Here is a 25,264-nt window from a genome sequence, read left to right on the forward strand (position 1 = left end):
GCTAGACCAATTTAAATTGTTTCCTTGACATTACATTGTATATAAAACATGCATGAACTATCAAGATACATGGTGTCATTGTGCATTAATCTGAGAAAATTTTATTAATCTTGGTTTGCTCTTCTTGTCTAGGACATTGCAGTTATTTTTAGATTGATAATTTTTGTTGATGGATGATAGCATGTCAACATTTGAAATGGTTAAGAGACGGCCTTTATATCGTGATGTATTTTGCATATATTTACATGTTTTGACTGATAATGGACTGAAAAATTGGACTATTCTTTAGCCCATGCAGTCCAATTTTTTTTTAAAAAAGGTAGGGTAGACATGACAGTTTTATTTTTCTAATAAATATGCATGAAAATTAGTTTGATTTTAAAAGCGCAATATTCTTTTGATTATTGTTTTGACATTGGAGAGGGTTACAGAGAAGATTCACTAGAATGATTCTGGGAATGAGAGGGTTAACAAATGAGGAACGTTTGCCCGCTCTTGGACTGTACTCCTTGGAGTTTAGAAGAATGAGCGGGGACCTCATAGAAACATTTCAAATGTTGAAAGGCATGGACAGAATGGATGTGGCATTCCCATGGTGGGTGAGTCTAGTACGAGAGGGCGTGACTTAAGGATTGAAAGGCGCCCATTCAGAACAGAGAAGCGAAGAAATTTTTTTAGCCAAAAGCGGCAGTAAAGGTCAAGTCATTGGGTGTATTTAAGGCAGAGATTGATAGGTATCTGAGTAGCCAGGGCATCAAAGGTTCTGGTGAGAAGGCAGGGGAGTGGGACTAAATGGGAGAATGGATCAGCTCATGATAAAATGGTGGAGCAGACTCGATGGGCCAAATGGCCAACTTCTGCTCCTTTGTCTTATTGTCTTATGATCTATCCATTTCCCACCAAGGCAGCAGTAAAGCGAAATATTCCCATGAATGAGTTCACCCTAATCGTCCATTGGGGTCCTCGAATGTTTTGGCATTTTCAGAAGCTGAAGCTTTGTCAAGCATTTTGGTGTGTGATGTTTGGCTTTGTGTTAGACATCAGCCTTGTGCAAGATTTGGATGCTGGGGCCAGGGCTGTAAGTGGAGGGCCAATGAGATGCAGGGCTCCTCTAGGGAGGCTAATTGGGAGGAATTGAGGAATGGGAAAGGTGTTGTAACACTTATAGGGGTGTATTACAGACCACCTAATGGGAAGCGAGAATTGGAGGAGTAAATTTGTAAGGAGATAGCAGATATTTGTAGTAAGTACAAGGTTGTGATTGTGAGAGATTTTAATTTTCCACACATAGACTGGGAAGCCCATTCTGTAAAAGGGATGGATGGTTTGGAGTTTGTAAAATGTGTGCAGGAGAGTTTTTTGCAGCAATATATAGAGGTGCCGACTAGAGAAGGGGCAGTGTTGGATCTCCTGTTAGGGAATGAGATAGGTCAGGTGACAGAAGTATGTGTTGGCGAGCACTTCGGGTCCAGTGATCACAATACCATTAGTTACAGTATAATTATGGAGAAGGATAGGATTGGACCCAGGGTTGAGATTTTTGATTGGAGAAAGGCTAACTTTGAGGAGATGTGAAAGGACTTAGAAGGAGTGGATTGGGACCATTTGTTTTAAGGGAAGGATGTAATAGAGAAATGGCGGTCATTTAAAGGTGAAATTTTGAGGGTACAGAATCTTTATGTTCCTGTTAGGTTGAAAGAAAAGGTTAAAAGTTTGAGAGTGCCATGGTTTTCAAGGGATATTGGAAACTTGGTTCAGAAAAAGAGGGAGATCTATAATAAATATAGGCAGCATGGAGTAAATGAGGTGCTCGAGGAATATAAAGTATGTAAAAAGAATCTTAAAGAAATTAGAAAAGCTAAAAGAAGATATGAGGTTGCTTTGGCAATTAAGGTGAAAATAAATCCGAAGGGTTTCTACAGTTATATTAATTAAGGGAATAATTAATATTCCCTTAGAGAATCAGAGTGGACAGCTATGTGTGGAGCCGAAAGAGATGGGGGAGATTTTGAACAATTTCTTCGGTATTCACTAAGGAGAAGGATATTGAATTGTGTAAGGTAAGGGAAACAAGTAGAGAAGTTATGGAAACTATGACAATTAAAGAGGAGGAAGTACTGGCACCTTTAAGGAATATAAAAGTGGATAAATCTTTAGGTCCTGACAGGACATTCCCTAGGACCTTGAGGGAAGTTGGTGTAGAAATTTTCTGACAGAAATATTTCAAATGTCATTAGAAATGGGGATGGTGCCGGAGGATTGGCATATTGCTCATGTGGTTCCATTGTTTAAAAAGGGTTCTAAGAGTAAACCTAGCAATTATAGGCTTCTCAGTTTGATGTCAGTGGTGGGTAAATTAATGGAAAGTATTCTTAGAGATGGTATATATAATTATCTGGATAGACAGGGTCTGATTAGGAATAGTCAGCATGGATTTGTGCGTGGAAGGTCATGTTTGACAAATCTTATTGAATTTTTTGAAGAGGTTACGAGGAAAGTTGACGAGGGTAAAGCAGTGGATGTAGTCTATATGGACTTCAGTAAGGCATTTGACAAGGTTCCGCACAGAAGGTTAGTTAGAAAGGTTCAATCATTAGGTATTAATATTGAAGCAGTAAAATGGATTCAACAGTGGCTAGATGGGAGATGCCAGAGAGTAGTGGTGGATAACTGTTTGTCAGGTTGGAGGCCGGTGTCTAGTGGTGTGCCTCAGGGATCTGTATTGGGTCCAATGTTGTTTGTCATATACATTAATGATCTGGATGATGGGGTGGTAAATTGGATTAGTAAGTATGCAGATGATACTAAGATGGTGGTGTGGATAATGGTTTTCAAAGCTTGCAGAGAGATTTAGGCCAGTTAGAAGAGTGGGCTGAACGATGGCAGATGGAGTTTAATGCTGTTAAGTGTGAGGTGCTACATTTTGGTAGGAATAATCCAAATGGACATGCATCGCAAATGGTAGGGCGTTGAAGAATGCAGTAGAACAGATTGATCTAGGAATAATGGTGCATAGTTCCCTGAAGGTGGAATCTCATGTGGATAGGGTGGTGAAGAAAGCTTTTGGTATGCTGGCCTTTATAAATCAGAGCATTGAGTATAGGAGTTGGGATGTAATGTTAAAATTGTACAAGGCATTGGTAAGGCCGAATTTGGAGTATTGTGTACAGTTCTGGTCACCGAATTATAGGAAAGCTATCAACAAAATAGAGAGGGTACAGAGAAGACTTACTAGAGTGTTACCTGGGTTTCAGCATCTAAGTTACAGGGAAAGGTCGAACAAGTTAGGTCTTTATTCTTTGGAGTGTAGAAGGTTGAGGGGGGACTTTATAGAGGTATTTAAAATAATGAGGGGGATACATCGAGTTGATGTGGATAGGCTTTTTCCATTGAAAGTAGGGGAGATTCAAACGAGGACATGATTTGACAGTTGGGGGCAAAAGTTTAAGGGTAACATGAGGGGGAAATTTCTTTACTCAGAGTGGTAGCTATGTGGAATGAGCTTCCAGTAGAAGTAGAGGCAGTTTCGGTATTGTCATTTAAAGTAAAATTGGATAGGTATATGGACAGGAAAGGAGTGGAGGGTTATGGGCGGAGTGCAGGCCAGTGGGACTAGGTGAGTGTAAGCGTTGGCATGGACTAGAAGGGCCGAGATGGCCTGTTTCCGTGCTGTAATTGTTATATGGTTATATGGCTCCAGGACAGGGCACTTTCATTAGACAGGGAATGGGGGAGCTGAAGTAGAGGATGTGGCGTTTGTATTTTGTGCATGGTGTGTGTTTGTGTTTTAGACACTGCAGCCTTATCTCTAGCCACTTTGAACCTACTTACCATTGAACCAAGACAAACCTGATAGATGTTTTATCGTGATCATTCCTCACTAAAGGAATTCTGGCACTCTTCAGAGTGATTTGGCTGTGAAAATTATAAGAAAAGATGGTGACAAATAGAGTAGTTGAACTATTTTAAATAATTTTGGTTACACCTATGTACTCATATTTCCAGGAGTGAGAACACTAATGGAATCAGTACTGAAGGGGCTCTGAGATGCATTACTGAGTGTACTGTGAACCCGAGGCAAACTTCTGTACTTTCCACTGTTGTGTAGTCCTGTGTCGAGAATTTGACACGTACCTTTGCCCTCCCACTGTTGCATGCTGCCATACTGGGAGCTTGGCACAAAACCTAATCCTTCGCTGATGCTCCCACAGCTTGTTAAGGAGAGCCTGCCTGTGTGTAGTGGTTTTAAGTCGGCTGGGTGAGTGCTGCAGCTGCTCACCACTGACGTAGGGCCTGTGGCTGCACACTGCCCATCACGGTGAGTGGAACTGGAAGCACCTACTACATGTGTTTTATGTTTGGATGCTATAGTGTTCCTCAGCATTACCAGTTGAATTAATAGAAGCCATTAACTTACACTTTATTTGGCTGTTTATCTGTCTATAAACCGGGGGTTCTTAATCTCTTTTTAATGTCATGAACCAATACCATTAAGCAAGGTGTCCAGGGACGCTAGGTTTGGCATTTGCTGCTGTTATAGTAAGAGGCTCAAGCAATGACTGCTGTTGATCCTGTCACCACAGAAGTATCTCTGGGCTGGTGAGAGCTGTGCAGGCAAAATGAAGAAATACAGAAATGGCACTTGCTGTCCAGATTGTTAACACATGGTGCAGGTGTTGCCTCTCCACAGCAGTGGCCCACACTCTTCATACCCTGACACCTTCATCCTTGGTCCTGAGCAGTGGTACCTGTCCCCCAGCGCATCAAGCACCAGCCTTCACTGGCAGCCTCCATCCTGAATTAGGGGTGATTCACTTCTGGAGAAGTCCAGTGAAAGGCAGCCATTTGCACTATCCAGCTTCCCAGCACAGCAGCTGTGAATGTGGCCATTCACATGGCTTCTTGACACATGTCTTTTGGAACTACACGGGGAATTGTACTTATGTTTGGATATGAAAACCAGGCATGGTAGTAATGTGGGGTGGCTCGGTAGTGTAGCCGTTACCGTGATGATATTACAGCTCACGGCCTCTGAATTTGGAGTTCAGTTCCAGCGTCCTTTGTAAGGAGTCTGTTTGTCCTCTCCGTGGATTGCATGAGTTTTCTTCATGTCCTGCGGTTTCCTCCCACAGCCCAAAGTTGTACTAGGTAGGTTAATTGGTCATTGTGAATTGTCCCATGATTAGGTTAGGGATAAATTGGAATTGTAGGGGTTGCTGGGTGTCACAATTCAAAGGACTGGAAGGGTCTATTCCGTGTTGAATCTCTAAATAAAATAAAACACCTCATTGCTCTGCAGGTTAATGATAAACAGGGTACCAATGTTAATAAAACCCATTCTGATATTTGAGTAAAATTTACACATTGATTTTATTTAGCTGAAAAATTACAAAATCTTCAAAATCGGAGTGCAGTAATTTTTCTCAGACTTGAGATTAATCTTTGCAATCGCTTTTATGGCATCAATCAAAGTATTTCTGAAGCTCATTCAGACAGGGACCAGAGTGGCTTTAACAGTGATCTTTAGCTTGTTAACTACTGCAGAAAGAAAGTGTGTGCAGTTGCTTTGTAGTACAAAGCGAGCTGCCAGAGGGAATGTTTCTGGATAGCTCTCAAACCTAATGATTGATTTCAAATGCTTTACACTATGTCAATATGAGTGTGTAGTAACCTTTAAGATAAGTAATGGAATATACTTAAGGTCTGTGGTGGTCAGTACTATCATGTTTGCTGTTGTGCACTAGGGCAGCAGGCTGAGGGTAGCAGACACCAACAGAATCAACAAACTCATTCGTAAGGCCAGTGATGTTGTAGGGGTGGAACTGGACTCTCTGACGGTGGTGTCTGAAAAGAGGATGCTGTCCAAGTTGCATGCCATCTTGGACAATGTCTCCCATCCACTCCATAATGTACTGGTTAGGCACAGGAGTACATTCAGCCAGAGACTCATTCCACTGAGATGTAACACTGAGCATCATAGGAAGTCATTCCTGCCTGTGGCCATCAAACTTCACAACTCCCTTGGAGTGTCAGACACTCTGAGCCAATAGGCTAGTCCTGGACTTATTTCCACGTGGCATAATTTACTTATTATTATTTAATTAATTAAGGTTTTATATTGCTATATTTCTACACTATTCTTGGTTGGTGTGACTGTAACGAAACCCAATTTCCCTCGGGATCAATAAAGTATGTCTGTCTGTCCAAGTTGCATTGCTGGAATGAGACTTTGGGTCTTCAGAACTACCCTTTGACAAACTATTTTGGCAGAGCGGCATGTGTTCCGTAATCCAGTGAGCTGTTTGGTCTGTTATTACACTATTTTGCACAGAAGAATAGGAAAATGGCATGCAAAGGTAATAGCCAACAGAGCCTAAGTTTTACTTTTTAACATGTGGTTGAGTTCTCTGAGTCTCATTGAAATGCTGCTGTTGGCCACAATTGCAATTTATTTCAACTGGTATTTTTTTTAAATCTAGGTTCATAATTGTCATCACTGATTTTTGAATATATATCTGCAGTGCTGCCTAATCAATAAAAGACCTACAGCACCCAATAGTTTAAAAATAGTTTAAGCAGGACAGTCTTTTCTGCTTGTGTCATCCAGAATGTAAATATTGATCTTTTAACTTCTCACATTTGGTCTCCAGAACCAGTGAACTTGTGGTATTTTGCTTCTTACAGGTTAAGCACACACCTTGAGAGCTGTTTAGAAGGCTTTATCTCACGAACAGACCTATATTCAGAGTACCTTTCTGTATGCAGTAAATTGGCTCGGGGTGGAATTCTGACATCAGCAGGATTTAACAAATGCCTCAGGTAAGTTTTTTTCAAAAAGAGAGTAAATTTGTTTATCGAATAGTTTGCTTGGCCAAGGTATTTTTTCAAAAATCAATTTGATAAAACATCCGCTTTAAATGTTGATTTTGATGCTTATACTTGCATTCCAATAATACGTTCAAGAAAGGCTTGATCCTTGTATTGAAATGCCATGAATGTGTTGGAAGCTTTCTATGACAATTCCAAGATAAATTCCTAAAGAACAAATGTGCAAGTTTCTTTTTTAGTATTTGATTTGCTTTATCAGGAATATTTACTCATCACTGAGTTTACTTTAAAATTCCTGCCTACCCTTGCTCATTTTTTTTTTGTCTTCATATCTGTGTGTGGGGGCGGGGGGAAAGGAAGGGATCCCAAAATATCCACTTGCCATGCTATAATATCTGCATTGTTCAGTCTGAATAGATTTGGTTTAAAAACTAATTTGGGCACTTAATGAGACTAAACATGTTTTCGTTTGCAAGGTCCCTGTTTCCAACACACACAATAAAACGAATAGAAGAAAATAATGGGCAAGCGCAAATACACATAGTGGGGATCCAGAGAAGGGCTACACCGCTTCCCATGCAGCCACAGTACCAGCAAATACAAGCTGTTCACTCAATCACACCAGAGCTGACACAAAGCCCACATCCTTCAGGTAAGAAGTTACTTATTCATTTGTGCAGTTAACAAAGAGCTTGATAAAAGTTGATAACTGTTGTATGTTTTTCAAACAATCATAGAGTTCTGCTTCATTCACAGTGTTAACAGTAATATGTCTGTGTGTTAATATTATTTAAGACACGAGGGTAAAGATGAAGTATGAAGGTAAGCCAGTCAGTAATATCAAGTAGGATACCAAAAGTGTTTTTTTCAGATATATAAGGAGTTAAAGACGAGAAGTGATATTGAACTGCAGGAAAATGACGCTGAAGAGGTAGTAATGGAGGACAAGGAAATGGACAAATTAAATAAGTACTTTGCATCCGGCTTCACTGTGGAAGACACTAACAGTGTGCCAGAAGTTCAAGTGTCAGGGAGCAGAAGTGTGTGCAATTGCTATTATTGGGGAGAAGTTGAAAGGTCTTAAGCTAGTTAAGTCACCTCAACTCGGATATGGACTACACCTCAGGATAGGGTTGGAACAGTAGCAGGACTTGGATAGATTGGGAGAATGGACAAAGAAGTGGCAGATGGAATGCTGTGGCAGGAAGTGTATGGTAATGTGCTTTGGCAGAAGGAACAAAAGCATAGAAAATTCAAAAGTCTGATGTGCAGTGGGACTTGGGAATCCTTATGCAGGATTTCCTAAAGATTAACTTGCAAGTTGAGTTAGCGGTGAGGAAAGCAAATTTGATGGCAGCATTCATTTCAAGAGGCCTAGAGTATTAAAGCAATAGTAAATGTAATGTTACAGCATAGGTGAGGTCTCACTTGGAGTATTGTGAGCAGTTTTGGAACCAATTTCTAAGAAGGGGTGTGCTGACATTGGATAGGGTTCAGAGGAGGTTTATGAAAATGATTCTGGTAATGAAAGGGGTATGAGGAGCTCCGGGCCTATACTCACTGGAATCTCAAAGAATGAGGAGAGATCTTATTGAAGCCTATGCAATGTTGAAAGGCCTAGATAAGAGTGGATGTGGGGAGGATGTTTCCTATGGTGGGAGAGTCAAGGACCATAGGGGACAGCCTCAGAATAAGAAAAGACATACGAGCAGAATTAGGGCTTTGGCCATCGAGTCTCCTCCAGCATTCAATCATGGTTGATTCCTTTTTCCCACTCATCAGTCCCACTCCCTGGCCTTCTCCCCATAACCTTTGATACTGTGGCCAACCAAAGACCAATCAATCTCCACCTTAAATACATTCAATGACCTGGCCTCCACGGCTCCATGTGATAAGAAATTCCACAAATTCACCACCCTCTGGCTAAAGAACTTTATTTACATCTGTTTTAAATGGATGCTCTTCTGTCCTGAGACTGTGCCCTCTTGTCTTAAATTCCGCCAGCATGGGAAATATCCTTTCCACATTTACACTGTCTCAGTTTTTTAACATTCAAAAGGTTTCAATGAGATTTCCCCCTCATCCTTCTAAATTCCAGTGAATGCTGGCCTGGAGCGATCAAACATTCCCCATCTGCCCTTTCATTCCTTGAATCATCCGCTGAACCCTCTCCAGTGCCAACACATCTCATCTTAGATGAGGAGCCTAAAACAGTTCACAATACTCAATGTGAAGCCTCAGCAGTGCCTTATAAAACCTTAGCATCACATCCCTACTCTTGTATTCTAGACCTATTGAAATGAATGCAAACATTGCATTTGCCTTCCTCGACACCGACTCAACTTGCAAGTTAACCTTTAGGGCATTCTGCACAAGGACTCCCAAGTCCCTTTTCATCTCTGACTTGGATTTTCTCCCTGTTTAGAACATAGTCTTCACATTTATTTCTACTACCAAAGTGCATCACCATGCATTTTCCAACATTGTATTTCATTTGCCACTCTCTTGCCAATTCTCCTAATTTGTCTAAGTCCTTCTGTAGCCTTCCTGTTTCCTCAGCACTACTTTGCCCCTGCGCTAACTTTTGTATCATCTGCAAACTTGGCACCAAAGCCATCTATTACATCATCTAAATCATTTATATACAGCATAAGGAGAAGCGATCCTCACACCAACCCCTGTGGAACACCACTAGTCAGTGGTAGCCACCAGAAAAGGATCCCTTCATTCCCACCGGCTGCCTCCTATCAATCAGCCATGCTAGTAACTTTACTGTAATACCATGGGCTCTTACCTTGGTAAGCAGCCTCATGTGTAGCACATTTTCAAAGGCCTTCTGAAAATGCAAATATACAATATCCACTGCATCCCCTTTATCTGTCCTACCTGTAATATGCTCAAAGAATTCCAACAGGTTCATCAGGCAAGATCTTCCTTTAATGAAACTATGCAGACTTTGTCCTATCTTGTTCTGTGTCACCAAGTACTCCATAACCTCATCCTTAACAATTGACTCCACCATCTTCCCAACCACTAACTAGTCTATAATTTTCTTTCTGATGCCTCCCTCCTTTTCTTAAAGAGTGGAGTGACATTTGTAATTTTCCAGTCCTCAAGAACCATGATGCAAAATACTCATTTAGTTCATCTGTCATCTCCTTGTCCCCCGTTATTGTTTCTCCGTTTTTGTTTTCTAGAGGTTCCATATCCACTCTCATCCTGCTTTTATTTTTTTTATATACTTGAGAAAGTTTTTTCTATCCACCTTTATATTTGCTAGCTTGCTTTCATATTTCATCTTTTCCCTCCTAACGGTTAATTTAGTTGCTTTCTGTAGGTTTATAAAAGCTTCCCAATCCTCCTGCTAAATTTTGCTTTGTTCTATGCCCTCTTGTTTGCTTTTACATTAGCTTTGTTTTCCCTTGTCAGCCATGGTTGTACTATTTTACCTATTGAGTATTTCTTTGTTTTTGGAATACATCGATCCTGCACACCTCCATTTTCCACAGAAACTTTCACCATTGCTGCTCTGCTGCCAGCATCTCCTTCTAATTTATTTTGACCAACTCCTCTCTCATTCCACTGTAATTTCCTTTAATCCACTGAAATACGGCTACATCAGACTTCACTTTCTCCCCATCAAATTTCAAGTTGAACTTAATCATATTGTGATTACTGTCTCCTAAGGGTTCCTTTACCTGAACCTCCCTAATTGCCTCTGGTTCATTTCATAACACCAGTCCAGTATAGCTGATCTCAATGACAATCTGCTCTAAAAAGTCATCTCGTAGGCATTCAACAGATTCACTCTCTTGAGATCCATTACCAACTTGATTTTTCCCAATCTATCTGCATGTTAAAATCTCCCATGACTATCATAACATTGCTCTTTTGACATGCATTTGATATTTCCCATTGTAATCTGTAGGCCACATCCCTGCTACTGTTTGGAGGCCTGTATTTCAGTTCAATGAAGACATCAGAATACTTCCACTGTCTGATGTCAACATTACACAATAGCTTATTAATTCTTTTATTTCTACAAATTCCTTCAACATCTATGCATCAGTAACAATGAGCCATTATTTGAAAATCCTCCCTATGCCTCTTCACCTGTTGTTAAAGAACTCATCAAAACCTATGTCTTGTTATTCGCTCTATTGGCCTTCTTCCTTAATGTTTTAATTGGTTGAGAGTTAAATTTTGTTTATAAATTATCTATGTTATGCACTGAGGCATTTAAATATGTACAGATGTGATGTGAATTATACATTGTTTATGCATGTTAACAAAACACTTATTTTATGGCCATAGCAGTTTTTGGGTACTTTAGCTGATTGGGTTATTATTGGCTAATTTGTTATCTCTTCAAAAGATAGAACTTCAGTTGCATCACAATGCAAGTTACCCCTCTTACTGCTGATATTCATATCACAGCTAATCATCATGGAGTGGGAGATTTAGATTTATTTATCACATGTACTTCAAGATTTGTTTATCACATGTACTTCAAAACACACAGTAATTTGTGTTAACAACCAACTTGCTCAAACATATGCTGGTTAGCAGCCTGCAAGTACTGCCACACATTTTAATACCTACATGGCATGTTTGCAATACTCGTCAGAACACAACAAAACAGAACATACCAAGTAACAAGACGAAAACAAGCCTATTCCTCCCTCCCTCATGCCCGTGTGCATTCACAATCCTCTAACCCTTGCACAAGCCATCTTTGGCCTCCATCCTCCAGTGGACTTGTGGATTCGCATGTTAGCCATGATGATCAGCTGATAAATAACAGGAGAGAAAATTAAAATAAAAGCATGAAAGGAGCAATGGTTCATGCAGCCACTTTCAGGCAAAGAACTTTTGTCTGTACCCTTGTTTCTCTTTCTGCAGATGTTACCTGAGCTCTGACTGCTTAGAAAATTTTTGTTTTATTTCAGTTTCCAGTGTCTATACAAAATCTTTTGATTTTCACACAAAGGATAATTTTGTATTCAGTGAACGAGGTGTTCGGTCTGATCTGAAGAATATGGATAAAGCTGTATTTCTGAATAAACTCGACAACTGAATTATAAGAGTTTGTTAAACTGTTGTAGAAAACCCAGTGGTATGCATTTGAACTAATTTTATCCCGTTACCTTTTCAGCAGAGACGGTGGTAAGCCACTTCCAACGGAACCCTGTAGCTAACCTTTCTACTGCGCAACCAGGATCTCAAATGATCTACACATTTCAACAAAGTGTCCCAGCTCCAAACATTACAAGCAAAATACAAGACCAAACTGGCCTGGCACAACCACACCAAAACGCTGCTGTGACTGTTGTACAAAGCAGAACTCCAGTTACAAGTGAAGCAGCAAGATGTTCACTTGTGCAGTCTTCAACCGTCAATACTCAAACCCCAGCTTCCGTACCATATTCATTGATGGGAAGCAACATTCCCCAAGGAACGTTGATCCAAAACCATGCCACGACAACATTAACAACGACACAGCCTGTGACAACTTCTCAGCAATTGCTTCAGCATCCACACTTACTTCAGCAGCAGCTTCCTGGTCACCAGCTCTCTATACCAATTGTATCTTCTAATCAGGTGAATACTTCTGCCACAACAACTGTTACTGTGATACAGCAGGCTGTTTCTCACAGCCATTCAGCAAATATATCAGCCAACACAGTTACTGTCCAAGGACAGTTGTTATCGGGTACAGTAACCCACCCTGTACAGACGTCCTGTCACCAGCCAAAAACACACAACCAGCAAGACAATGTTTTGTTGGCATCTCAACACTATTCAACCACCCCTAGTCCTGCTGTTGTCTCTGGTGCTGCAGTACAAAATTTTCAAGTGTCAACAGGTCAAGTGGTTGCAATTACTGGTGTTCAAAGCTCTCCAGTCCCTAGGATGAGTTTCCAGACGATAGCACCAAAGCCAACGGGAGTGGTTCCACAGCACGTTCAGTCTACTCTGATGCAACAGCAACCCCAGCAAAGTGTACATATGATTGTTAGTCAGCCAGCTTCCCAGGGACAGAATTTTGCTCCTGCAATTCATCAGATATTGTTGACAAACCCAGCCTCTGTTCAAGCTGGCCAAGCTATTCAGTTGGCTGGGAATGCAAGTGTGACCCCTTCATCTTCGCCATCTCCCCTACCTGCCAACAACAATCAGGTACAAATGGGGTTGGTTACTCAGCCTTCAACGCCTCAGATGCAGGGGCCTCAAACTGTGAGCAAAATGCTCTCTGTGAAACGGCAGCAGCAACAGCTGCAGCAACAACAACATCCCCAAAAGCAATTCCAGGTGCAGCTTCAGTCTCAGCAAACAGGGGCAGCTTCTAATCAGCCACCCTCTGGCGAGTCTAGTTTAATAAAACAGTTACTTCTCCCAAAAAGGGGTCCCCCTACTCCAGGAGGTAAACTTATATTACCTGCTCCTCAAATGCCTCCTCCTTCTCCTGCTAGAGCTCCTGGACCTCAGGTAGTCTACCAAATGACTCACAGTCAGGCAACGAATATTGGAGTTCAAGCCCCAGCTCAGCAATTAGTAGTTGGACAACAAAATGTGCAGCTCGTTCAAAGCCCCATCCACTCACAAGGGGCAATGCAAACAGTGGCAATTCCTCATATGCAGATCTTACCGGGTCAGTTGATCTCTGCTAGTAACACTGCTACTCTTCTCCAAGGGTCAACAGGCAACCAGGTGACCATAACGGTTGTGCCAAATACCACCTTTGCTACTCCTGCTGGAAGTCACTGCAGTGGAACGCAGATCATAGCCCCTGCAGGGATTTCCATTGGTGGGTCGCAAGCAGGTGTTGGCCTCCAAGTGCAAACGCCTTCACCTAGCGTGGCGCCATTGAGTGGACAGGGGAAAAGTTCGGAATCTGAAACCGTGTTTGCAGGTGATAAAATTATTTGTCAAAAGGAGGAAGAAGCAAAAGATACTACAGACTTGCATCTGCATGAACGTAAAATAGAAATCATGGAGAACCCCTCTTGTGCAGAGGGGGCTGCTGGTACAACCAATGGTGGCTTAAAGGAAAGTGATATGCAAGGGGCTAAACTTGTAAATGGAAAAGAACATGTTAGTTCACGTCTACCTCCATCTAACTCAGGGATTGCTCAGTCTCAGCCCATGCAGTGTACGCTGGCTTCAAATGGACCTTTGACAGGAGTAAGTCAAAATGTAACAAATGGGAAGCTGAATATAGATTGTGCAGAGGTGCAGGAAATTAAAAAAGATCCTTTGAAGCTCCCCATGGTAAATGGGATCTGTGACTTTGAAAAAGGGGATGGTTCACACTTAAGCAAAAACATTCCAAATCATAGAGCTTCCAAACACATGGAAAATGGTGATATTATTGCACAGGAGCAATTGGACAGTAATCAGCAAAATTCTGCCAAAAGTGTTCAATCAACCAAAATGCATAATGGACCTGTTTCTGTAGGAAATTCTAGTGCTAGCTGTACAGTGGTTTCAAACTCTGTCGACCAGCGGATCAGTGATGCAAACTCAGGATTATCCAATGGACCTATGACAGCTGCCATGAATTCAGTGGTGCCTCAGCTTCCGCAATGTCCAAGTTCAGCCGTGTCTTCAGTGTCTAACTCAACAGCTTCACTCCAAACTGGGCCTGTAGCTATACATTCAGTACAGCTTTATCAGACTCCAACAACTAATGGTTCACCTGAATGCCACCCTTTAAAAAGGCCAGCTGATTGCAAAGATAATTTATCAGGAATTCCAAATAAAGTAGGAGTAAGGATTGTTACCATCAGTGACCCTAACAATGCTGGCTGTAGTTCAACCATGGTGGCTGTACCAGTAGGAGCTGATTCCAATAGTATAGCAAAAGTAGCAATGGACAGTGTAACGCAACAAAATCAGCATCCACCTGTTCTTGCACAGGGGATAGTTAATCAGGTAAGAAAGATGTCAAATAATTGCTGTGAAAGGGTACTTTCTTAAATCATAATTACAAAATTGTGCATTTAAATCAGTTGAAGATTGTTTGATTCCTATTTGGTGTAAACTGGTGTTTTGTCAGAATCAGACTTTGTGATCTTTGTAATTTTACTACTGCGTTTACAGCACATTTTATTTATTTACTGAAGAAATGTAAAATTACAGGATATATAAGGTGTTGAAAAGAGTTATGGGGGTTTGACCCAAGTTTTGTAGGTATAAAGATAACTGATAATTGTCAAATTTTACACCGATAACATACAAGTAAAAGCAAGGAATGCTTGGGAAATAAAATCACTGAGATTTTTTTGGTCCACATTCTAAAGAATTTAATTATATCCACAAAATTGACCTAATGGTGCATAATCTATTTTTTGTCATTTATATTAGATACTGTTATGCTCTCACTCATTATTAACGAATGGGCCAAAAAATTGAGTATATTTGGGGAGATTTAGAAGGAAACTTAGAAAATTGTTCAATATCTGAAGTGCTGCTTATAAATTTCTTGGCAGCAATTTCAAGATTGTGTTACAAATGTAGATTTTGTGAACTAAGATACTTCAAGTATACTTAAGATGCTATTTTTTTTAAAGTTTCATATACTTGTAATGTTATATTTGCATTTAGTTGCCATACCAAAAACCACTTGTGTGCAGATTCTCATGTCAGACTTAATTTTAAGCAGTAATTAAAATGGCATTTTTCACATTTACAAATGTGAAGTAGGACCATATTGAAGTATTTGGTATCTGGTTTAATTTGTCTGGTCCAGGCCTGCCTTTTGGAACACTGGCTGCTGCTGATTTGCCTGGCTATTAATATTTTTCCCTTGCAATTCAAAATATTGATATTCAAGGAGAGGATGGGGTTCTTTTTCACAACATTTTTTAATGAAAAATAAATTTTATTATCCATTTTAATGCAGTCTGAATAAGAATCTGCTGAAAGATAGTTAAGATTATTGATCATCCCGTCTTGTTTGATTAAATGTGGAATATGATGTTTTCAATAATTGAAGTGATAAATTATACTATACTAACTGACAAGTGGATCAGGTATCCATTGTTGTATTATTGTATTTTATATCAGCTGTTCTGCAGCAGCAATATTGACATGTATTCTCTTGGTTAAGGGTTGTACATGGTTATTTTTAGATTAGTGGATTATTTACCTTGAATTTTCAAGCAGCTTAGCAGATATCGTAAATGATACCCGTTTGCATTAGCCACTTCAACTTTTAGGATTTCCGATGTCTTTTTAGAAAGCTCCAACGATCTTATGTGAGCCAGTGCCTAGAAATTGCGATGCTTTCTGTTTATTTAATGAAAGCACTGATATTTAATGTCAGTTGAAGTATAGTTATTACTGGAGTCTATCACCAGGGGCAGAGTGACTGAGCACTTGAACAAGTCTGAGCTGATCAAAGATTTGCAAGGATTTGTGAAAGGTTAGGTCATGTCCAACTAACAGATGAATCTTTTGAAGAGGTCAGTAACATGATGGGCATAGAAGTATCTATGCATTTCCCAAGGATATCTGATATGATAAAATTCTCATAGATTGTTTTAGATGTTTCAGAAAGGACAGGGAGGGAGGCAAAAGAGGTGGGGGTGTGGAACTATTAATCAGAGATAGTATCATGGCTGCAGAAAGGGAGGAAGTTATGGAGGGATTGGTTATGGAGTCTCTGAAGGTCAGTTAGGAACAGGAAGGAATCAGTAACTCTACTTGGTGTTTTTTTTTATATAGACCACCCAATAGTAACAGGGACATTGAAGAGCAGATAGGGAGACAGATGCTGGAAAGCTGTAATAATAAATAACAGGGTTGTTGTGGGAGATTTTATTTTCCCAAATATCGATTGGCATCTCCCTAGAGAGAGAGGGGTTTAGATGGAGTAGAGTTTAAGTGTGTTCAGGAAGGTTTCTTGACACAATATATAGACAAGCCTACAAGAGGAGAGGCTGTACTTGATCTGGTGTTGGGAAATGAACTTGGTCAGGTGTCTGATCTCTCAGTGGGAGGGCATTTTGGAGATAGTGATCACAATTCTATCTCCTTTACCATAGCATTGGAGAGAGATAGGAACAGATAAGTTAGGAAAGCATTTAATTGGAGTAAGGGGAAATAGGCTATCAAGCAGGAGCTTGGAAGCATAAATTGGAAACATATGTTCTCAGGGAAATGTACAGAAGAAATGTGGCAGATGTTCAGGGGATATTTGTGGAGTTCTGCATAAGTACGTTCCAATGAGTCAGGGGAAGGATGGTAGGGTACAGGAACAGTGGTGTACAAAGGTTGTTGTAAATCTAGTCAAGAAGAAAGGAAGAGCCTACAAAAGGTTCAAAAAAACCAGGTAGTGATAGAGATCAAGAAGATTATAAGCCTAGCAGGAAAGAGCTTAAGAATGAAATTAGGAGAGAGCCAGAAGGGGCCATGAGAAAGTCTTGGCAGATAGGATTAAGGAAAATCCCAAGGCATTCTACAAATATGTGAAGAGCAAGAGGATAAGACGTGAGAGAATAGGACCAATCAAGTGTGACAGTGGAAAAGTGTGTATGGAACCAGAGGAGACAGCAGAGGTACTTAATGAATACTTTGCTTCAGTATACGCTATGGAAATGGATCTTGGCAACTGGAGGAATGACTTACGGTGGACTAAAAAGTTTGAGTACGTAGATATTATGAAGGAGGATGTGCTGGGGCTTTTGGAAAGCATCAAGTTGGATAAGTCACTGGGACCGGATGAGATGTACCCCTGGCTACTGTGGGAGGCGAAGGAGGAGATTGCTGAGCCTCTGGTGATGATCTTTGCATCATCAATGGGGTTGGGAGAGGTTCTCGAGGATTGAAGGGTTGCAGATGTTGTTCCCTTATTCAAGAAATGGAGTAGAGATAGCCCAGAAAATTATAGACCAGTGAGTCTTACTGCAGTGGTTGGTAAATTGATGGAGACGATCCTGAGAGGCAGGATTTATGAACATTTGGAGAGGCATAATATGATTAGGAGTAGTCAGCATGGCTTTGTCAAAGGCAGGATGAGCCTTATGAGCCTGATTGAATTCTTTTGAGGATGTGACTAAACACATTGAGGGTAGAGTAGTAGATGTAGTGTATATGGATTTCAGCAAGGCATTTGATAAGGTACCCCATGCAAGGCTTATTGAGAAAGTACAGAGGTGTGGGATCCAAGGGGACTTTGCTTTGTGGATCTAGAACTGCCTTGCCCACAGAAGGCAAATAGTGGTTGTAGACGGGTGATATTCTGCATGGAAGTCCGTGACCAGTGTGCCTCAGGGATCTGTTCTGGGACCCCTACTCTTCATGATTTTTATAAATGACCTGGATGAAGAAGTGGAGGGATGAGTAAATTTGCTAATGACACAAAAGTTGGCAGTGTTGTGTATAGCGTGGAGGGCTGTCATAAGGACATTGATAGGATGCAAAATGGGCTGAGAAGTGGCATATGGAGTTCAACCCAAATAAGTGTGAAGTGGTTCATTTTTGGTAGATCAAATATGATGGCAGAATATAGTATTAATGATAAGACTCTTGGCAGTGTGGTGGATCAGAGGGATCTTGGGATCCGAATCCATAGGACACTCAAAGCTGCTGTGCAGTTGATTCTAGTTAAGAAGACTTACGGTGCATTGGCCTTCATCAATCTTGGTATTGAGCTTAAGAGCCAAGAGGTAATGTTGCAGCTCTGTAGGACCCTGGTCAGACCCCACTTGGAGTACTATGCTCAGTTCTGGTTGCCTCAGTACAGGAAGGATGAGGAAACCATAGAAAGGGTGCTGAGATTTACAAGGATGTTGTCTGGATTGGGGAGCATTTCTTATGAGAATAGGTTGAGTGAACTTGGCCTTTTCTCCTTGGAGCGACAGAGGATGAGAGGTGACCTGATAGAGGTGTACAAGATGATGAGAGGCATTAATTATGTGGATAGTCAGAGGCTTTTTCCCAGTGCTGAAATGGCTAGCACGAGAGACGTAGTTTTAAAGTGCTTGGAATTAGGTACAGAGGGGATGTCATGGGCCTGTTTTTTACACAGAGATTGGTGAGTGTGTGGAATGGGCTGCTGGTGATAGTGGTGGAGGCGGATACGATAGGGTTTTTTAAGACACTCCTGGATAGGTACATGGAGCTTAGAAAAATAGAGGGCTTTGGGTAACCTTGGGTAATTTCTAAGGTAAGGATATGTTCAGTACAGCTTTGTGGGCCGAAGGGCCTGTATTGTGCTGTAGGTTTTCTATGTTTCTGTAATCAGCAAAAATTAGATTGGGTGGAATTTGGAGAGCGTGTTGGGATTTGGGTGGAAGTTTGGAGTCAGAACAGAGATTTAAAAGAAAAGTTGTTTCTTCCAGCATTCAGTACTGGGTTCTCTGCTTTTCATTTGAGATCAAATAAGGAACTACAGAGCTGGATTTTTAAGTTTGTGTTACTTGTTAAGTAAAACACTGAGTTTTACTGAAAGGTTCCACCAGTTAGAAGAAAGTAAATGAATTGACTGAACTGGTAAGTTTGTTGTAGGGAAGAACAAGGTCATGCCATGTGATTTAAGAAAGCCATTCTGGAACTCTTTCTTGACGCTGAAATTGTACAAATTTGAAATTGAGGAAGACCAAAGACATTTTGGTATTCATGTTGTATACTGTTAAAAGATGATCAAAAAAGATAGTTTTTTTTTCCAGAGGGAATATAATTCAAAGCAAGTCAGCTAAGCCTGTTGTATGGAGTTTTGGTGAGATCCTGTTCAGAGTTTTAGGTACCACATTAAAGATGAGCTTGATTATAGGCTCGTCAGAATGGTACCAGAAATTGAGGGCCAAGTATGGGAACAATCTGTCTAAATCGGGGTGTAATCAGTAGAATTTTTTAAAAAATTGAGTGGAGGTGAGAGCCATCTTTAAATTTATTAGGCTGCTACAGGACAAACTTGCAAACAAAGCTCATTCAATATGACACATGAAGATTTCTACAATGGACTCCTTTAGTAGTGTCATCAATAATGGTCCAACAGATCTTTTCTGAACATCTTCAATACCAATATCTCTCATTATACTTGTACTGGGTATCGCTGATGAATTATGAAGAACAAGGTCAACCTTTCATTGAGTAATGTGGAAACTAACTTAACATCCATGCCACGACCACTGTAACTAGATAATTCAGCGAATATTAGGGTGTGGTGGATTGCTCAACTAATCGCTGAAGTACCTTGCTATATTAGTGATGCAATTCAGCTGTGTTTCATCTTATTTGAACAAATGGAGTGTTTAAATTGGTGTGAATTTGAATTTACCTCGTGTGATTGACTTTTCATATCACTCTCAAATGAATCCAGTGAGCATGACAATATTTTATGAAATTTAGGTGAATGTTTACATTAAATACAACTTTGAACTGAATTACAAAGTGCTTCATTTAAGTGCCTATAAAAGGTAATCATTCTCTCTCCCCCCCCCCCCCCCCAAACCCCCAGGCCCGGAAGTTTTCATGTTGTATTATTTCACAATGTTGAATCACAGTGGATTTGATTTGGCATTTATTGACACTGATCAGCAGAAAAAGACTTTCATGTCAGTGAAAACAGATCTCTGCAAAGTAAACTAAATAACAGATATGAAACACAACAAATAATTGCATTCACCCTCTTCAAGTCAGTATTTAGTTGATGCACCTTTGTCAGCAATTACAGCCTTGAGTCTATGTGGATAGGTCTCTATCAGCTTTTCACATCCAGGCACTGCAATTTTTCACCATTCTTTACAAAACTGCTTAAGCTCTGTCAGATTGCATGGGAATCATGAATGAATAGCCCTTTTCAACTCCAGCCATAAATTTTCAATTGGATTGAGGTCTGGACTCTGACTTGGCCACTCCAGGACATTAACTTTGTTGTTTTTAAGCCATTACTGTGTGACTTTGGCTTTATGCTTGGGAGTCATTATCTTGCTGGGATACAGATCTTCTCCCAAATTGCAGTTCTCTTGCAGACTGCATCAGGTTTTCCTCCAGAATTTCCCTTATTTTGTTGCATTCATTTTACCCTCTACCTTCACATACCTTCCAGGGCCTGCAGTAGTGAAGTATTCCCACAGCAGGATGCAACCACCACTATGCTTTATGATAGGAGTGATGTGTGGTGTTTGGCTTACGTCAAACATAGCATGTGGTCTGATGGCCAAAAAGCTCAATTTAGTTTTCATCAGACCATAGAACCTTCTCTTCCATTTGATTTCAGAGTCTCCCACATGCCTTCTGTCAAACTCTAGCTGAGATTTCATGTGTTTTTTTTCCCCCCAACAGTGGCTTTCTCTTTGCCACTCTCTGCAACTGGAAGCACTTGGGCAACAGTTGTATGCACAGCCTCTCCCATCTCAGCCACTGAAGCTTGTAACTCCTTCATAGTTGGCATAGGTATCTTGGTGGCCCCCCTCACTAGGCCCCTTCTTACGTTTTTTGAGGATCACCTGCTCTAAGCAGATTTTTATCTGTCAAATTCTTTTCATTTCTTGGTGATTGACTTAGCTGTACATTCTGTAAGAGATATTCGGTGATTTCCAAATTCCTTGTATCCATCTCCTGACTTTTGCTTTTCAGTAATCTTTTTGAGGAGTTGCTTGGAGTGTTCTTTTGTCTTCGTGGTGTAGTTTTTGCCAGGGTACTGACTCATTAGCAGTTGGACCTTTCATACATAAGTGTACTTTTACTATATTTAATTGAATCACCTTGACTGCACACAAGTGATCGTCATTTAACTAAATTATGTGATTTCTAAAACTACTTGGCTGTACCAGTCGTGATTTGATATGTCATTAAGGGAGGGGGGAATACTCATGCAATCAATTATTTGTGTTTTATATTTGTAATTAATTTAGATCACTTTGTAGAGATCTGTTTTTACTTTGACACAAACGAGTCTTTTTCTGTTGCTCACCGTCAAAAAAGCCAAATTAAATCCACTGTGATTCAATGTTGAAAAACGATAAAACATGAAAACTTCCAAAGGAGGGGAGGGGGAATGAATAATAGTATAGGCTCTGTATATTTGCAGCTTTCAAAATCCTTGCTATTGCTTTTAGTGAAATGGTATTATTTTGTAGTTGGTATGTAAATTTAGAAAATGTAAATGGATAAAATATAGCAATGATAAAATAATCTTTACAGGAATGCGCAACTTAGTGTACTACAAGACATCACAACCCAGCCAAGTCTGATATTTTCAAATTCTTGGCATTTTTTAATCTTGTATAATTATTGTGCAGAATGCATTGCTCAATCTCAGTTGAACTCTTACTGTATATTTCAGTAATGGTAATGCATCTACATTATTGTAATGATTCTGAATGTTCCTTTAGTCTTCTCCTTCAGCAGTAACATCATCAACACCACCAGCAACAGTCCAGCAAAACAGTTCCCAGTGCCTCCAGACTCAAATACCATCGCTGCAGAAAAATGGAGAACTAACACGAAAGCCTGGACAGAATTTCATGTGCTTGTGGCAAGCATGCAGGAGGTGATCCACTTTGCTGATGCTTAAAGATTCATTCTGGAAGAGTTGCATATGTATTAATGACAGATTATTAGAATCACTGACATATGATGTGAAATGATCAAGAGGTGTGCAGAGTTGCTTTTGTATTTTCTATTTAGAGAAACTTTTTGAGGCTTATTATGTATACTAATGAAACTCATTAGAAGGCAAAGTTTTATAAGTTTTTTAGGCAGTCTTGATTTTCCTCCCTTCTGGGTAACTTGCACGACTACAGAATTTTGAAGTAATGTTGTAAAGTAGCTTAGATTTCCAGCATCTGCAGGTTTTTCTCGTTTGTAAGGCAACTTGTTATTTTTCAGTTGCAATCCTGTATCTCCTGCCCACCAGTGTCCCGATTATATACTACTGTCTACATTCCTCACCTAACCAGCTTCATCCGCCTGTCCCGTTCAGCAACTGCTGCTGCCTCTACCCAATATTCTGGTTCGGTTCTCTGACTCCACTAGCCATGTCTCTCTTCCCAAACCGGGTCTTTGACTTGACAGTTTTTAGCTTTGGGATATGCATTATGGAATTTTCCACTGTTAGGCTTGCAAGGCACATCTTGGCTGACTAGGCATTGCCTGGGAAGTTGCAACCACTGAATTCCTATGCTACTATATTTTAAGCATTGAAAACATCTTTCAGGAAGTCCTGCCGAAAGGTTTCGGCCCGAAACGTCAGCTGGACTCTTTTCCTAGATGCTGCCTGGCCTGCTGAGTTCCTCCAGCATTTTGTGTGTGTGTGTGTGTGTTTTTTTTGGGAAGAAATGTTAATTTGCATTTAATCAATACATTGAATACTGAAACCATGCCCGTTGGTGGTATATTGCCAATATTGAAGATGAAGAGATCGAGATAGGGAGAATGTAGCAATCTGACAATTAGCCAGGGAGGAATGAGCCATTTGTACACAAGGATAAACATATAAAATCAAAGCACTACTGCTGTTTTAAGCTCACTGAATTTATTGAAAAATAATGAAATGAGTTTGGGTACAGGCAGCAGATTTTTGATTTGTTCCAGTTTATAGAGACAATAGTTGAGCAGATAGAAGTTTGTTTTCATAGAGTTGACTATACAAAGATATAGTTGAGCATTTCTGGAGCAGAAGAGTTCAAGAAGTGATGAGCAATACTATAGAACATGTTAAATAGGTGGTCTGGATGATTATATTTGCATGTGGATGGAAGCTTGATTCTGCAACAAATAGGATAGGCTCTACTTCAGTCTCTGAGAATGACAAGGGTAATAAAATGTTACGCTACCAAAGAAATGGATTGGACTTTTAAATATTAAAGAAAAGTTCTGTACAATGAAATGCAGTGGGTTGCAGTGAGATTCTGGGATCATCAAAATCACCCATGGATCTTGACTTTGTATAATGCCGTTGAGGGGTTAATGCAGATGAAATTTTGGGCTGGAGTTCAAGGACATAACATGAAGTCATAGTATGGGACTGAGAAGAAAGCCAATGATAGTGGATCCTATTGAGGAAAAAAATCCTCTAGACCCTTGGATATAGCATAAAAAATGTAACCTATTATATCATAACTTCTTAGAATTAGTGTAATATTCATTCAACTCATTCTTAGTAGTCTTGTATTATAGTTCTTTCAGTTATCTGTCCTTTCATTTTACCAAAGCATTTCCTGCCTATTGATTCATTAAATGTATTGCACCTTAATGTTCTCAAACAGATGCAAAGATATATGCAGTATAAAATGAAATTAATGGCTTTGTTGCAGTGTACAGGTGATAAGAAGTAGTTTTAGCAGCAGGTAGTTTTGAGGAAGTAGAGAGGCTACGGAGGACTTTGACAAGCAGAAAGAGCAAAGAAGTGGCAGATGAAATAATGTATCAGGAAATGTAGGGTCAAATAGGGGAAACAAAGGATTGGCTATTTTATGAATGGAGAGGAAATACAAAAAACTGAGGTGCAAAGCAACTTGGGAGTCCTTGTGCAGCATTTCCTGAAGGTGAATTTACAGGTTGAGTTTTTGGTGAAGAAGGTAAATGTGATGTTTGCATTCATTTTAAGAGGACGAGAACATAAGAGCAAGGATGTAATGTTGAGACTTTATAAAGCACTGATGAGGCTTCACTTGGAGTATTGGGAGCAGTTTTTAGTTACTTATCTTCGAAAGGATGTGCTGAGAGGGTTCAAAGGAGGTTCATGAAAATGATTCCAGGGTAGAATGGCTTGCATATGAAGAGTGTTTTTGGGCCTGTATACACAAGAATTCATAAGAATGAGGGGTGACCACATTGAAACCTATCAAATCGTGAAAGGCCTTGATAGAGTGGATGTGGAGAGTATATTTCCTCTGGTGGGAGTCTAAGACCAGAGGACACAGCCTCAGAATATAGGGGCAGTTTTTCAATAGAACATAGAATAGTACAGCACATTACAGGCCCTTCGGCCCACAATGTTGTGCTGACCGTCAAACCCTGCCTCCCTTATAACACCCACCTTAAATTCCTCCATATACCTGTCTAATAGTCTCTTAAACTTCACTAGTGTATCTGCCTCAACCACTGATTCAGGCAGTGCATTCCATGCACCAACCACTCTCTGAGTGAAAAACCTTCCTCTAATATCCCCCTTGAACTTTCCACCCCTTACCTTAAAGCCATGCCCTCTTGTATTGAGCTGTGGTGCCCTGGGGAAGAGGCGCTGGCTGTCCACTCTGTCTATTCCTCTTAATATCTTGTACACCTCTATCATGTCTCCTCTCATCCTCCTCCTCTCCAAAGAGTAAAGCCCTATTAGCTCCCTTAATCTCTGATCATAATCCATACTCTGTAAACCAGGCAGCATCCTGGTAAATTTCCTCTGTACCCTATCCAATGCTTCCACATCCTTCCTATAGAGAGGCGACCAGAACTGGACACAGTACTCCAAGTGTGGCCTAAC

General features: G+C 40.3%; 1 protein-coding gene across 2 annotated transcripts in view; it reads left to right on the forward strand.

Moving 5' to 3' along the window:
• Positions 1–25,264, forward strand: part of arid2 (AT-rich interactive domain 2) — a 131,650-nt gene that overhangs the window by 99,172 nt on the left and 7,214 nt on the right. The window contains exons 13-16 of one of the 2 annotated variants that reach the window (XM_059978484.1): positions 6,685–6,819; positions 7,305–7,480; positions 11,987–14,763; positions 22,173–22,330. In XM_059978484.1, coding sequence (XP_059834467.1) covers positions 6,685–6,819; positions 7,305–7,480; positions 11,987–14,763; positions 22,173–22,330 — 3,246 coding nt within the window. Of the gene's footprint in view, positions 1–6,684; positions 6,820–7,304; positions 7,481–11,983; positions 14,764–22,172; positions 22,331–25,264 lie in introns of both variants that reach the window. The other variant, XM_059978483.1, reaches the window with a different exon arrangement.

Source organism: Hypanus sabinus, chromosome 8 (genome assembly GCF_030144855.1).
Source record: "Hypanus sabinus isolate sHypSab1 chromosome 8, sHypSab1.hap1, whole genome shotgun sequence".
NCBI lineage: Eukaryota > Metazoa > Chordata > Chondrichthyes > Myliobatiformes > Dasyatidae > Hypanus > Hypanus sabinus.